The 16,643-nt window shown below is 37.7% G+C and overlaps 1 protein-coding gene across 1 annotated transcript; it reads right to left on the minus strand.

Annotated features, from left to right (window-relative positions):
* Positions 1-10,419: 10,419 nt before the first annotated feature.
* On the minus strand, positions 10,420-16,573 carry LOC146598715 (photoreceptor outer segment membrane glycoprotein 2). Its single transcript, XM_085299801.1, has 3 exons — positions 15,993-16,573; positions 12,129-12,375; positions 10,420-10,686 (listed from the first exon to the last, which is right to left on the minus strand). The coding sequence occupies exons 1-3, from the start codon at positions 16,571-16,573 to the stop codon at positions 10,420-10,422; spliced, it is 1,095 nt and encodes a 364-aa protein (XP_085155927.1).
* Between the last annotated feature and the right edge of the window lie 70 nt (positions 16,574-16,643).

The following is a 16,643-nucleotide window of genomic DNA, read 5'->3' on the forward strand; positions in this document are numbered from 1 at the left end:
TACTTAAAGGTTATGCTGAGCCTGAGAAGTAATCAACTCAAGGTGATGAGCCTGCAGTCGTCTCTCGTCCCATTTTTCTTCCAGAGAATCATGCTAATTTTTACCAAAAATGACAAATAGAATGCATCTCAATCTTGTGATACTGAGAATGATCTAGGAATATTTATTTTCTCAGGTCAGGTTCAAATGTCACTTCATTGAGCAATATGATTTACATAGGCAAGTTCTGCGCTGCAGTGAAACTCCAAACAGTCTGCCTCTCTGCACTGACTATACAGGAGTAGAACAGGACAAGATCATCCATTTAAGTGATAATACTGATTTAAGTCACAATAAATAAGGACGGACTCCACTTATGTTCCRTGAGCTTCAAACCTTTATGATTCTTTGCTAAACTACGGAGTACCCTATGTTGAGCCAAACTACTGACATAGTGAGAAATTTATAAAGAGCAAATGCGTAGCAAATTATTTTCAAGATTTCAAATGCTGTGATTCATTTGTTGTAGGACTATTTTTTAAAAAATTCAGCTGGCAGAAGGGAGGTTTCCAGATTCTAAGGAAATATGGGGAGTTGTTTCTTGTTTTTTGTTTGTTAGAATTTTGTTTGAGTTAAAAAAGCAAACTGCTGTATTTATTTGATATTAATTTTTTATGRTCAGTGTAAAGCAAGTATCATCAGTAGTAATCAAGTTTAAAGGAAGAGTATTGCAGTTGCAACCTTTACAGGAACTGTCATAGTCCCTTCACCAAAAAGTGAACATTGAAACTCGTTAGATTATTTTATGAGGCATCATAGAGAAGATAGATGAGTTTACATAGATGAATTCTACTTTGGAAACTGCTGAAGTTGATTGCACAAATGTGTTATTATTCGTTCTGACTGGATTAAGCGTTAATAACAAATAGGATAAGAAGTGTCCCACAAATCGTATTTATTTCTGTATCTGAGCAGATGCTGCAGCTTATAGGCTTGGCTTGCTAATGCCATCTTTGTCTTTATAAATTACTGAGAATTAAAGGCAGCCTGGTCTGCTGCCTGAGCTTGCTTTCTTGATATGGTGGCTGTGATACTAAGTACTCCGGGAAATCCAAGCAACTGCGACTGGTGCTATAAAGCTCGACACGTACAGTGTAGTTTCACTGTCTGAGGAAACTAGTAAGACTGAGCAAGCAGAAATTTACTGAAAAAGTATCATCAGACAGCGAATTGCTGAGRCTTTCAAATTCATAGCTGTATTTGTTCCCACTGCTGCATAATGTCATACTTTACTAGCATGCCTGTATTGAGGGGGCCCCTGAATACCCCCCGCAGAACAGCAGCGACCCGGCTGCTGGCTAAGGAATCGCTAAGGCGGTGACTGTCCCCTGGACCTGTGGGCTGGTACTCTGTTAATCTCGCAAGTGGTCACATCTCTAGCCGCTTTTGCAATTTTGGGCAGTTGTTTGGGAGAGAAATTTATCAAATATCAACTTTTTTATTGCAAAATGTGTTGTCTTCATAGAAAGTAAAGCATGTGCATGGCCTTAGGAATGTGCATACTGGACACTTGTGCTGCTGCTCCGCACAGTAACATGTTACTGCAAAAACTTCTGGATCTTTTCCCAGGGACATTCAGCCTGGATGATCATTTTAGTTCACTCTTCACAGCTATTTTTCAGAGCAGACTTACTCTGCTAGTCTTTTGAAAGAAATCTCAGCTGATCAGAAATTGGAACGCCAGGCGATAGGAGGAGAGGCGGCCAAGAGAGCGAAAATACATCTATTGAGGAAGTTGTCCCCTAATGGAAGGATCCTACCCGATCCGGCCGAGGAACTAAGCTAAGAAAATGAGAAGTTGCGGGAATGAGTGCCAGGATCTGGGAAAGCAAACAGAGAGCTGGGATAAGAGGTGAGCGCGGCAGCGGGCCCCGGCAGCAGTGGCAGGGTGACGCAGGTAGGCGTTACGCGGCCTGGCTAACTTGCTGTGCTGGCCTGTGTGGTGACAGTAAAACTATTTTCTAACCTGTATGTTAGCACAGATATTTGCTGTGGACCATCATAGGACCTTTCCTGTATCACTAGTGGTATGTATTTAGTGTTCAGGATGTAATCTGTTCTTTCACAAAATTAAGCAAGCCTTAAGATCTGCCCGGCACTGAGAAAATACTGCTTTAACATAATTGGCAAATACTGGGCATGTTGACTGAAAAGCAACAGAATAACACAGAAAGCAATAAAAATGATACTGAACAACTTTTAACTTGCAAATGGGATTATAGTTTTTGTAACATTGAGTTATTTCAGATTATTATGTTTGCTTAATTTTTTTTATTCTTAAAATTTCTGGTAGAAATCACAGATAAATAAAAAAGATTACCTTCTTTCCAAATACAGAATAAACCAACAGATCTGTCTAGGAAAGCCCCTGCATCCACAAGTGCAAATTATAAGTGCATATCTTGTGGAAAACATGTATGAGAATGAAACAGCGGTGTTGTCCTCAGCACATGCATTTGCAGAWCAGCAGAAAGTAATGGCAGGAACAGCAACTTTCAGTGTATGTAAGTGGTTATGCAGTAGGGTTGCAATGTCTTCTCATGGTTCCTACCTAAAATGCTCACTGTTCCCCTTTGTACCAAGACCTGTGCATTCAATTGATTACCCTCATACTCCAAAAATACTCTATTTGAATCTGCCAAGCAATAACAAATACATAAACTACTGATTACGAGTAATATGTGTGCTTTGCAAGTGTGTATAAGCAGTCATGTGCAGGCACACTGCAAAACTCATTCTGGCTGCTAACTCTCACGCTGGATGATATGCATGCAGGGCAGGGAGGAAAGACAAAAAAACAGGGAAATGGTTAGAATCAGAACAGCAGCTATTTGTTCCTTGCGGGCCAAGTAACCGAAGGTATTACTCACATGCATCCATTCTGCCTGGAGCTGAAATCTCTGCCAATTGCAATGACACCTAGCCCTTTCAAGCTGTACTTCCACTTTTATCTCCTCTTGAAATAAAGGATTTTGTTGTTTTTGTTTTTAGACATATATAAATCTTATGTGCACTGTATTGCCAGTAGAAGAAAGAGCAGGACAGAAGTGAATGTTAACATTCAGTGTGCAGCACCAGTAGGTTTATCTTTTTTCTAGGTTCCTACAGGAGCAAGCAGTGCAGACCTGGGAAAGGTTCATCAGAGCCTCGGCCATGAGAACTGCCTATGACAAGTGTGAGGTGAGTTAACTTGGGATCGTGTCTYGGGTATCTTGAGTTCTAGTCACGTTTCAAAGCTTCGATGATGGTTTATATGAATGCAGTAAAGCAAATGCAGTACAAGGATGATGTGTTAACCAGAGAGGTTGTGGAGTCACCATCCTTGGAGATGCTCAGAATCCACCTGGCTGCAGTGCTGAGCAACCTGCTTGAGTCTGCTTTGAGCAGGGGGTTGCACTAGATGATCTCCAGAGGTCCCTCCCAACCTCAACCATTCTAAGATTCAGTAAGGATTTCAGAAAGATGGAAGCACAAGGATTATCAGAACAAAAAATACTGATGAATGTGATGTTTAGTAAAGGTATGAGAAAGGTAATAGGTAATATACATCAGTATATATATATATGGTTTATGAAAAAATGAGGGCATGAATAAATCAGCTGGTTAAAATTATTTGGGGGAAYTCTAAAAAATTTTACTAAAGCAGTACTGGGACTCTGCTATAGGCCTATAGGTATGGATTTGGCTACAGGAAGAGAGCGTTATAATGTTGTTAGAGAAGTGCTATCAAGAGTTAACATTTAGAACTTCAGTTTTCCAGATCCAGATGGGAAAACAAGTACTGGTAATAATGGAATGACTAATGTAACCCTGGATTACTTTTTCACCAAACTCAGAAAATATAGCATCTATGTTTGAAAAAGAGAAGTGAAAACGATCCAGATAATTACAGACCTATTACACTGCTTATAATCGAGTAGAAGACTTTAGAACAAATTATGACATAAATAAAAACGAAATGCACATGCAACATGAGCTTTCTAAGATAGAAATCTATAGAGTGTGGTTTTCTAGACAAAGGAAATGTAATGCATGTAGATACATTCATACAAGATATTTGATATAGTACATGGTGGCAAATTGCTGGGTAAATTGAGATGAGGGACAGTAGAAACTATAATAATTAGCCTTAAATAAGGAAGTATCAAACTGAAGGAAGATTGCTAGTGGAGTCCTGGCAAATTAGTCAGGGAACCATTCTTGTTTAATATGATGAAATGGGATGAAATACAATATCGTGTCATAAAATGAAGCCTGAAGCTTGAGGTTAATGAAGAGAGGTATCTTCATAAAATAGAAGTTTGTCAGCTTCACATGGCAGATGCAACTCATCAGTGAGATGCTGCCAGAAAAAGGCAAATAAGATCCTAAAATACATTGCTCCAGGTAGTCCCAGTAGAGATAGGGAACTATCAATGTCATTGTACAAAGCACTAGTGAGTTTTCAGTATTGAGGATATAAGTGTTGCAAAGCTTAGTTCAAAGTAAAAGGAAATTCAAGGAATACTTGAATGAAAAAGGAAATAGAAAACTATCATGGCAGAAGAGACTTAGAAAAACATAGCTTATTTAACCTAGAGAAGCAGAAGCTTAGAAAAAGACAGAGATAATTGGATATCAAATTCTCAGAGAYTTTAGAAGGAGAACTATCTAAATTGAAGAACAATGTTGGCACAAGATCAAATTGCTATGAATCATGGATGAATAAATTTAATTTGAAAATTAGAATAAGGTCTCTGAACTGCAAGGGAGGGAGGTTCCTTCCAATAGAATTAGTAAGGATAAAAAAAAATTTTTTTTGTTTATTTTTTCTTGGTTTGTTTTTAATCGTATGCTGTTGTTTCTGTGATAGGACTAGAGTCCATGATGCAGAAAGTTCTTTCCAGTGCTTTGTTAGTGGAGTATTAAGTCTGTTTGTTCAGAAGAATTTCAATCTGTTATCACTTAAAACACTTCTAAAATGAAAGGAGTCAATTGTTTATTGAACATTTTGCAATCTCTCAAATAGGAAATAATTATTTGTACTTTAGTTTATGATTGAAAAACTACTCCCAATTTTAAAACTCTCTTGTGTTTTGGTTGCTATGGTTGACTCTCTTCTTAAAAAGTCTAATTTGCAATGTAATTTTGTCCCTGTAAGGTCTCTCTCATCTTTCTACTTGGGTAGTGAATCATTAAAGTTAAGAAGGCCTTTGTCAAACACTTAAATTAAATAGCTTTTAAATCTTATTTCTATTGAGTAAAGACTTAAACATCTAATATCAAGGAATTAACCTATTTCATAGAGATAGAATTATTTAAAATAGCAAAAAGAGGAAAAAAATCACTTTCTTGCTTTTACCACAACATTGTATCACTTCTTGGACATGTATTTTCTCTACAGTTTGATATAGAATAAAAATTAACTGTTGGGGTCACRAAAAGAAATTAGGAGTGCAAATTCAGGCCTAAGTGGAAGAGATGGCCTACATAGAGCAAGGCCACGATACTAAAAGGATTTAAAATCACATTTAGACAGACTTCTCAATTTTCTAATGATATGTGGCTCCACCAAAACACTTCAGTGCAAAGACTGTGATTTGGATTATGTTAAGACTCGTGGTGCCTCTTAAGAGGCCTCCAGCTGTTTGTTTAGGTTCACAGTGGAAACAATCTGATATCAGGCAACAGGGCATATGATTAAAAAAAAAAAAATCTGAGTTGAATCATGATTCATCTTAACTTTGGGATCTTTTTTTCTGGATAAGTTCTGCCTGGCCTAGCTCCTTCAGCCTGAGTTGAGTATTACTGCTTAGATGCATTTCTGCCCMATCTTCTTCTTGAATGACATTTAGTTTTTTTCAGGTCACTTCTCCAGCTTGTCAAGATTATTTTGAATCTGATCCCTCACCTCCAGTGTGTTTGCAGCTTCTAATGCCTGAGGCAAATCATTAATGAAAGTAATGGAGCAAGGRCAGGCTCCCGTGTAAGTGCCCCCTCCCTTAATATTCCCTTTTCTTTCAGTGTATTGTTTTACAACCAGCTCGGCATCCATCTGAAAATGGTTCARTGTAGTCTGTGTTCTCCTGTTGCTCTATGAATCATAGAATCATATACCATAGAATCATATATAATCAAGTACCCTTCAGGTACGTGCACACATTGATAAGATCCCCCCTCAGTCTTCTCTTCTCCAGGCTGAAGAGGCCCAGCTCTCACAGCYGTTCCTCATAGGGCAGGTGCTCCAGCCCTCTGATCATCTTTGTAGCCCTGCACTGGACTCCCTCCGGTAGCTCCATGTCTCTCTTGTACTGGGGAGCCCACAACTGGACACAGCACTCGAGATGAGGCCTCCCCAGGGCTGAGTAGAGGGGCAGGATCACCTCCCTTGACCTGCTGGCAACACTCTTCCYAATGCACCCCAGGAGACCATTGGCCTTCCTGGCCACAAGGGCACATTGCTGGCTCATGGTCAACTTGTCATCCACCAGCATGTTAYGTACGCCAGTATCAAAAGCCTCGTTAAAATCAGGGTGTATGATAATATTTGCTTTTTCTATATGCAAAAATCTGTTACTTTGTTATAGAAAGAAATTACTTAGTTCTTGACAAATCTGTCACACAGGGACCTCCACTAGAGAGAAGAGTAAGTTCACAGCTGTTAGAATTCTGCAAGCTAAATAGATGACCTAGATGGATTTAAAATGGAGCAAGATGTCAGGTTTCCTCTGTTTCTACAGCTAACTGCATTTTGCYATTAGGACATATATCATAAAATACCTTATGTGTTTTTCTTTTGTTTTARTTTATACTCTCAGTTCCTGTTTTGTAACCATTTTCATCCAACTGAAACATCCTTAACCTTTATTTTTAAAGCATTTCATTTTTTTAACTTGCGTATTCCTACTTAATCCTCTTGATTCAATTTTCCCTAATGAAAGAAATCTACTGAAGAAATAATAATTTATTTTTTTCATCTCTGGAGCTATTTCTGATTACCTTACTCCTTTTGATTATTAAGCACTCTACAACTGCTCTTCCAAATGTAGACAGACTAAATTGTATAGCGAAAGAGACCACTGTAGACTGAAGCACATGACACTGCATACTCTCATCTGAAAAGTTTAAAAAAAAAAAAAAAAAAAAAGGWTTTTATCACGTTTTTTATCGCACTATATCACATTCCATTGCAAGGTCTGTTTAATTTGTGTTAATCAGTGTTTGACTGACTTTGTCCTTGATCTCTCAAGCTAATACGACTTTCTATGTTCTTTCTTTTCCCTTATTCTGCCAACTCATTTTAGTACTTTTAGTAAGGCACAGGAATCTTATGCTCAGTGTCCTGAAGGAAGTAAGAAAAAGACACACACACACGCACACGCACACACACAGAGAGAGAGAGAGAGACACCATACCTGTTTCCATCTGGCTTATATTTTCCAAGTTCACTGGGTTTCATTTAGTGTACCTGTTTTAAGGAGTAGACATACTCTTTGTTAATTTGACGAAACATAAAAGCCAGAAGACCTGCATTCTAACTGTAAACATCTCTGAAATTCTTCCATTATCATGTTGAAAGACAGAAAAGGAGAACAGAGAGCCAATATCACAGTGTACAATAGAGAAAATGGCATAGAGAAAGGTGGTTTAAATTTATTACTAGCTGGAGATGATTTTTGAACGAATACGGTTTGGACAGGATAGATAATTTCTGTTCGAAGGAACTGGCCTGCTACTGCTTAAAAGTGGTGAAAAGACAGGGAAAGCCGGCGATGCAGAAGAGTTCGGTTGAATATACAGTTTGCCATGAGAGAAATTAAGAAGTTCCATATCCTTTAACAAAGTTTTAGGATGGAAACTGTTAGGAAATTCAGATGAAAAGCCAGAGCAGCCACTAAATAAAGACATCTAAGTAAGGCACACAAAGTCAAAAAGTCAAATGAAGACCAAATGCATACATGCTTCTGTGCAAATGACYAAAAATAAGATACATTATTTGCAATATGTGACTTTAAAGGGGAATACTGGCATAACAAACACTTCAGAAAACTGTTGAAAAAGATAACATTGTAAGAAAGAGGACAAATCATATAGAAGGRTAACTGGAGAAGAGTTGTATGTAAAGAATGTGAGTAGTTTCAGTATAAACAGATGTCTTCTATGGATTGAAATTGTGTCCTAATATAGGAGATGCAAAGTATTGGAGTATAGTAAAATTATAGTAAAATGCTTGACAAAGATAGTGTTGTTTTACAACCAGCTTGGCATCCATCTAAAGGGTGTTTGATGTAGTCTCTGTTCTCCTACTTGCTCTATGAGCATGTCCATAGAATAAGAGATTAAATAGTTGCTGCTTCAAGTTGGAAAGATAGGATCAAGAAGAATTATAATAGAGTTATAAAATCTTGAATGGTATGAAAGAAGTAAATGAGTAATAACTGTCAAATGCAGTTTATAGCAAGAATTAGGGAATATCAGATTAAGTTGTCAGGAAGCCAAAAAGCATGTAGAATTGAATTGTGAAAAATGAAAATTTGAAGGTCATTGTCATAAGTTTTTTGTGTATCAAAAACATGAATCACTTTTAAGAAATTGTCATGCAAATTCATGAAAGAAAAGCCCCTTGGAAGCTATTAAAACACTGTGATACAACTACAGTTGTCAGTAAGTTCCCAAACTGCTGTTTTCTGAAAGTTAGGAAGGTATGTCAGGGGAAGAACTATTTTCTAATTGCTTTGTTTCTTAGAAGCCTTTTTCAAACCATTTGCTACAGGCTACTATTACAGACAGACCCAGTCTGCCCACTTTTATTTCTAACATACTTAAGTRTATGCCTAAGATTTTAAGGACTGGAGAAATTTAATTTGTAATTACAATCATGCGTATAGCCCACTTGAATTACAGTATAGCTTTTTACATCATACACTTTATTCGCAATGTATTCTTACAATATAATTCTTATTCTAGGAAACATTATATTCGGACAGGTTGACAGGTTGGACAATAAGGAATTTTTATTGTTATTTTTGTACAATTTCAAAAGTTGGAATAGTTCTGCTTTGGATATCACAGTGATGTCGATAACTTTTTACTCGGGTGATTAGATGCAAAGAGTGCATGAGTTGTCCAAAGATATATCCAAACAACGTGTTTTCAACAACGGTAAAAAGTAAAAACGTTTTATTTGGTCTTTTATCCTCTATTCTGTGTATGTATTCTCTATTCTGTTTATCTGCTTGTAATCTTACTGTTAGTGATGAATCACAGTTATCGGCATCCTGTAACTGCAGCTGTCTTAGCTGTAGAAACAAACACTTTCACTCAATATTTTGACATAAAAGTTCTCAAATGCTCTACAAGGAATGTGATGGGACAGCTGTCAGTATCTTTCCATCTGCATTCATTCCAAATAATCCCTAATATTCCAGCCTCAGAATCTATATAAGTACTATTGAAATAAGGAGCTTTTAAATATCTGGGATAATCAGTATTTGTTTATGGAAAATATTCACTTGTTTTTAGACCTGTACCATCACATGACACCTTGAATTTTAATATCCTGCCATGAGCCATCAATCAGTTTTCTTGAGTAGGACTTCTTTTAGAATTATCTGCTGATTTTCAGAAGTATGACCGTTGGCTTTCTCTGAAGTATGGGGATTTCACATTGTTTAACTTCTCTGTTCACACACATGCAGGCACATGCACACGTGTGCACGCACACACACTATAAARAACTAACTTTCATCTTTTTTCAACTCAATTTCATCTATATGAATGCATCTAATAAWTTTTTTTAAAAGGCTAAATAAATATAGATTTGGGCAATGTGCTAAAATTTCCCCTGTCCTAAATTGGACTTTATTTTAAACAGCATTTCTTTATTTCACAGTTTTTGCTTTTTGTAGAAGAATCTTTTCATCCAAGCACAGAGCGACTAGTTTAATAATTTCTTGGAGGGGGGATTTCCTGCTGCTGGATTTCTGTGGTTGTGACAATAACCACAAAGTCTGTTGGTACATAGTTGACCAATCTGCATGTTAGTAGATGTAGACCTACTCTGTCTGGGACATCCTGGTATCCAGTATGATAGCCCTCTCCTGCACAATCATTGTTCTGATGTGTTCAGACCAAGACAGAAATATGTGAAAAAGGGAGAGAAAGTTGGAAAATTTCAAAAGATTGTTTTGTGCAGTGTTTGAAAATCAGGGATTTCACAAGAATGAGTAAAGAAAATTCAACTAACTGAAGAAGTGTAACTTTGGAGCTGTCACCAGTCTATAGTTTGTTCAATTGTCTTATTACTTTCCCTATTTTCTCCCCACCAGTGAAAAATCTGGTAAGTGTAAGATTGCAGTGTGTCAAAGCTAAACTTAAGTCTTCAAAGAAATGATGTCGCATCTAGCTAGCTGTGGGGATAGATTTTCCTGTAACATTGTTTTTGCCACAGTTTGTGTTTGAAATGTCAATGTTGGGGTCACTGATCCCTGAGACAGTGGAGATCTGGTTGGCTTTGCCAAGGTTCTTGATGATGTTGATGTTGTATTTGGCAGTTTCCACAAAGCTGTTTTCTAGTAACCAACCATCTGATTCACCCTCCAGATCTCCTAGCAGAAGGACGTTCTTCATTGCTGTTTGTAGGTACCGGACGCCAATAAGTACAGAGAGCTGTAAGAAAATGTTAATAGTTGAACAGAGTTTAAATTACAGCCTCAGTCCTACCACTAAGTCAACTTCCTGACTTCTTTATTGGCAGACCTACTAATATTGAGTAAAGCAGACAAATTCTTCATCCCAGCAATATATCCAACCAGTCTTCCAATAAATTAAATRTTCTGGAAAGAAAAATACCACAGAGAGATTGTCTGGTTATCTCTTCATTCCTCAGGTAACATTCCCACTTGCATGTCATTAGAGCATAAATACATAGAATTACTAAGGAACATAGCAGCCTCAGAGGTTACAACTAATTGATGCAGAATTGATGACTGATTAATTGAGACATCARCCATTGAGGAAAAAAGTCCTAGTCTCTCAACTTGTTTGGCATTTTTTCAATTGACCCTGATTTAATCAGGATTAAGCTGTCTGTCGTACATACCTATGCACAAAAAGAAAAGAGGAAGGCCCAAGTCTAAGCTTAGGAAAAAGCCCCCACTTTCGTAGTCCTACTGGGATCTAGATCAGGGCTGTCACCTTACCAACATTTAAGGAAGCAGAGAGAGCAGGCTCACAGCTTTCTCATAATGCTGCCGAAGGCCTATAGCTTCTGGCACCACTGGCTGTGTAGCACTGCGTGAGGACTGTTGTGATGAAATATTTTATATATATGCTAATAGAGCAATAATCAAAAAAAAAAAAAAAAAAAACAATTACTGAAGAAGGAAGAAAACTGAATTTTTTACGCATGCCATTGGAGTCCTTTATGTGTAGATCAAATTACCCAGGCAAATTAGCCTTTCTGATACAAAGACTGCTACTGTGCTCCAGCAGAAAGAATGCATCTTTGCACATGTATCTGCCTGCCTGTGAAATGCTTATTTTGATTGCATAATAAGCAGTCTACATCTAAAAATGTATTCCATTTTTACATGTACCATCTATATGGTAAAGTTATGTTTCCAAAAGGAGATTTTGAAATACTAATATTATGCTCRATTTTTACAATAAATAATATATTCAGCCAAAGGCCTGCCCCACTTTTCTGATATTCTTTGTTAAAACTGACTTAAAACAATCCTCAGACCCTCTCTCCTTATTTTCTTGCAGTTGTGTCACTGCATATATCATCCCATATCTGGTCCTGCAAATGCTTCAAGGCAAGGAACATGCCATAGTCTAGTGAAAAAGCTCTGTAAGTATACTAAATTAATGTACATAATTTCTAAAAGATACCCTCTTCAATGGGATTTGCATCCACTCTGAGGACTCTGAGAAAGCTGTCTATACTAAAGAAAAYCCTGAAACAATTTTTGGAGTATTTGTGGACTTATATTCAGAGTATTGCATACTGAGGTACTTCTCACACATTACACCACAGTTATTTCCCATCCTAGAGAGCACAAAGTCTCTCAAAGTAATCTGTCACAGACCATTTTTATGACACTTGCCTCAAACAACCAGATGAGCAACGCTGCAATACCAATGGATTGCATAATAGCCGTGTAGTAATCTAGCAGGGCTTCTCGGCACCCCTTCATCCAGATATTCAGCTCCTCTGTCAGAAAATCATAATTGTAGTGAGCGCTGTTGTTTGTAAGCTGGTACTGGATACAGGGCCGTGGGGAATTTGGATTGCAGCAGCTAAAGGGTACTCCATCCACCAAGAACTTGCCATCAACGTTACTCTTCAGACGGCTGCAACAAGATAGAAAGTTTGAGTATAAAAGCGGTATCAGCAGCAGAAAGTGTCGATACTTTTTTTAATAAAAAGATTGAATGTCTGCTACAACACAAGCCTTTCCAGAGTTACAAAGGGAAACAGAGAATATATTTCCAAGGGGTGATACTGCTCACTGCAGGAAAGTTAAATTTTTGTTTGTTACAGTCTTTCCTAAGTATGGTATTAGTGTAGTATCTCATTTGGTTCTTGGTATTGTACATGTAAGATGCAAATTCAGTGTTGTGGTGAAGGAGAGTAAGATGTCTTTTAGATATCTTTGCACTGAAAATATTAAAGACAATTTTAGAAATTGTTTTTTCTTGGCAGAACTCTAATGAAAGTTATGGCCCTAGAAATCCTCCCCTTTWTAAGGTGTAGCTCTTCACTCTGTGGCTCAGCTTCTCTTGACTTTAATATTCCTGTAAACAGCAAGAGAATGAAACAGATGCAAAAGAATCTAMATAATTCACTGCAGTTATGACTTAAGCATTTAAGCAGTGCAACTGGTATAGGCAAAGCCACTTACTAGTAGGAAAACAGGGAAGGGAGCCAGAGAGGCACAAAATAGAAGACTAGAATAGGGGAGGAAAAAAAAGAAACCTCACAGAGGGAGGGAAGGAAGGCAGGAAGAGGGTGAAAGGGAAGCTTTTGCCTGGCCAACGACAYGCCCTGCGTATTTCAGTGACATGACCCAAATACAGTACTGCATCCAGAAGTTAAACACATCCGTATGTTAAAACACATTCCCTTAAACTTTTGTTTCTGCTACGCGCAACAGCAGTTTGCAGACTTTGGTTATTTCCCCCTTGCCATAGTCTTTCCTCTACTTGTGGCAAATCAAAGATTGTGGTGACTTGGTATTGTTAAAAGGAGAGCTGGAAATATCTCAGTAATACAGCTGAGGGAGTGAGATTTGCTGTAATTCAAATCAGAACATTGTARAGCAAAATTTGCTTTTGAGATTCTGAAAAAATGATTTGTAACTAACCAAAGCAGTCATAGGATTGTACTGCTATAACCTGCCTCATCCTCCTACCATTTCCATTGCTTGACTCCACGTGTTGTCACATTGTGGTGTTGATATTAGCAATGGAGATGTAGAAAAGGGAGGAAATAGGATTATGAAGAAAGATGAGGAAATTTCATTTGAGATGGCAGTATGTCAGTTCTCAACTCCTTTACTCTTAATCTGCTGAGTACTAATTGACTACCTACACTATGAAGCTCAGTAAAATACTTGGTTSCCTCTTAATCTTGTATGAACTTTCTAAGAAAGCTGGATTTTGGGCCTATTTCCTACCAAATGTTTCACTACCAGATTTTGGCAATGATATAATTTGGTTATACAGCACCAACTTTGATATTGGCAATTGAAATGAGATTATCCTGATTTATGCATTGTAAAAGARATTCCCTACTTCAGCTGTTTCCCTCACACACATTTTGCTGATGTCTCCTGTCTACATGGGGCAAAAAATAACAGACAAAATTTTCTCAAAAATGATGGCAGAAGTTCCCATGCAGATTAAARTAACTGAGTTTTGCTACCACAGAGGAGGAAAACATTACTGTTTCTACATKGCTCACAGAAATAAAAAGCAGTATATTTTACACTTCTCCTACAACAAGATGTTACTATAAGTACCTGTGGACAATCTCCATTGCCATGTCACTTTTCAGAGCAGAACCAGAATGTAAAACACCTTGAGTCAATTTGCTTTGTGTCACTACTGCTTTCCAACTTCTCTCTCCAGAACACTTGCTCTGAAGCTTGCTTTACTGCGATAGCTAACAAACCAGGCAGGCTYTGGTCTACATTCTCCAAGGTTCTGTCTTCTGCTAAATCTGCAATTCTAATGGGCTTTGCAATAATGCAGTTTCAAGTTGCAAATTTTGTGAGAATAGGATCTTTGGCCTCTGCCACTGATTTTTGAGTTCAGTGAAGCAAAACACTTGGCAAATGCCATTCCAGCTTTTGCCATTTAACTTCATGTTGAAACTTATTACCTGTCACTTTGTAATGGTTGAACGTGTTCATTTATCACTTTCATACTTCTAGCCTAAGCTTTCTTGGAAGGCTCTGTGAAAAGATTCACCTCAGTGCTGAGGCAGTTGTGGAAGTGGAAACCATGAAGTGTTTCTGATGTGATCTGTGAATCTGATCTTTCAAAGTCAATTATTGCGCACTGACATTCATCATCTTTTTAGGTCTTCACCAAATGAGATGAAATCTTGTACCTGCCTATTTTCTTCCTGTCTGCTAATTATATATTAAAGAGGAACTGCCAAATTCCTCCTTTTGCTTGATCCAGTGAAAAATATGCCTATTAACAACCAATTTATTTGAAACATTTTATGTTAAAACAATAATAACAGGAAATGAACAACCTAGCATCTTATCCCAGCATTCAGAAATCGCTGAGAAGAGGACAAAAAAAAAATAAAGATTCCTCTCTAGCTGAAGCTCCAAACTGCTTGCCGTTGGGCAGTGCTTGCTATTGGAATTATTACTCTGATCTGCACCCAGGAATTGTATCGCTACATGACTCTCATGAATGAAGCTTTTTAAAGCTTTTGAAGAGTTACTACATATTGGATTGAGTGTTACTTGTTTTAAATTTTGATTGCTACTTTTTCTATTTTCTGTAAGAATCACCAAATTCTTCTTTTTGAGTGTATCATTTCACAATTGCTACATCCTGTGAGGCACCAACACAAAAACAATTACTGAAGCGTTTTCTCCTCTCTTGTTCTGTCATGTACATGGTGTGGACAGTATCTCTTGTGTGAACACAAAGGTTTGAACCTGAGTTTGTCAAGTCTARTATCTGAAGGAAAAAGCTCTTTCAATGTTCAGTGGTCTTTAGCATTCACTGCGTATTGACAGTACAATACTTTTTCATTATCAACTCACTCTACCTAAAATTTTGAGGTAGCTGATTCTCCGTGTTAAAGAAAGAAAGATACATCATTGCTTTGCTTAACGTCTGTAAAAAGTTAGCAAAGGGCAACTTCTGACTGTGTATGTAGTAAGTATGTTTTGCAAGTAGCATGGTCATTCTACGGTTTTTCATTAAGAGACAAAAGCCCAGCAGGAAYTAGTATCTACTTTGCCATTTGAGGTCTATGCTAAAACCCCAGAATGATTAAATATAAGCAGCAGGATGCTTTTTGGCATTGCCAGAGAACCTCAATATTCCTGTTTTTAGGTGGAGTATATGGTCTAGACWAAGTGTTACTTCTGTCATTACCCACTAAAAGATTCTACATTGATCAAACTATGAGGGTGTTTGTGAGCATGCCTACGCTCACTGAAATATTCTCTCTTGCGTTAGATCTGTTACAAGAATTACTCAGAATGATCTTTGAGAGAAATCTTCTACCCACGAAGTGTCATTTTAATACGGAGGAAAAACACTGTCAGAGTTTGTTTCCCAGGTGGCAGAGAACAAGCARTTTTGCCATGTTCTCTTCAATGCTGATGCATCTCATAATCTTCTGATGCTACCGTTGTTTACTTTTTGTTCATTACAAATTCKTCTTGAAAGAGCTTTTTTTCATAGAATTTTCCTTGTGACTAGTAACTACTTACTCCACAACTTCTTTGGAAGCCATATTCAGATAGCGAGCAGATACCCATTGAATTTCAAACCAGTCTCTAAAGCCATTGTTTCCACAACATTGGAATCTAATTTGTAACAAGTCCACTGTTTTCTTTAAAAAGCATCGTCCAGGTATGTCTGTGTCCTTATAGTACTTAATGGCATCYCTCAGTCCCAGATAGAGAGACTCTTCCAGCTCATTCCTCATGGCATAGCACATGAGAGCACCCACCAGAATGCAGAAAGTAAAACAGAAGGTACATACAATGTATGGGAGCATAACTAGTTTCCAGCGAGAGAATTTGTTGGCATCTGAGCAGTCATAGCAGATTTTGCCGCCCAGGAAGTTGATGATACATGCTATGACCCCCACAGAGATCAGCATGTTGGGGACAGAGTTAATGTTCCCCTTTGCCATCACTTCATTGCGTTTCTTGATCTCTATTTTCAAAAAGAGGCCAAGACTGAAGAGAATGATCCCACTCACGACAGAAACCCAGTTGAGGATCCATAGGATCTGAGCCAATTTGTCCCTCTTTGTTTTGGTGAATTTTACTTTGAGGACAGCCATAGTCAGATCAGCATTAAGAAAAGAAGCGTAGGTCAAGGAAAGCTCGTAAGCTGCTTAGGAGCCTACATCC

The sequence above is a fragment of the Rhea americana genome, unplaced genomic scaffold, assembly GCF_003343005.1.
Source record: "Rhea americana isolate MKP2758 unplaced genomic scaffold, rheAme1 scaffold_155, whole genome shotgun sequence".
NCBI classification, from domain to species: Eukaryota; Metazoa; Chordata; class Aves; order Rheiformes; family Rheidae; genus Rhea; species Rhea americana.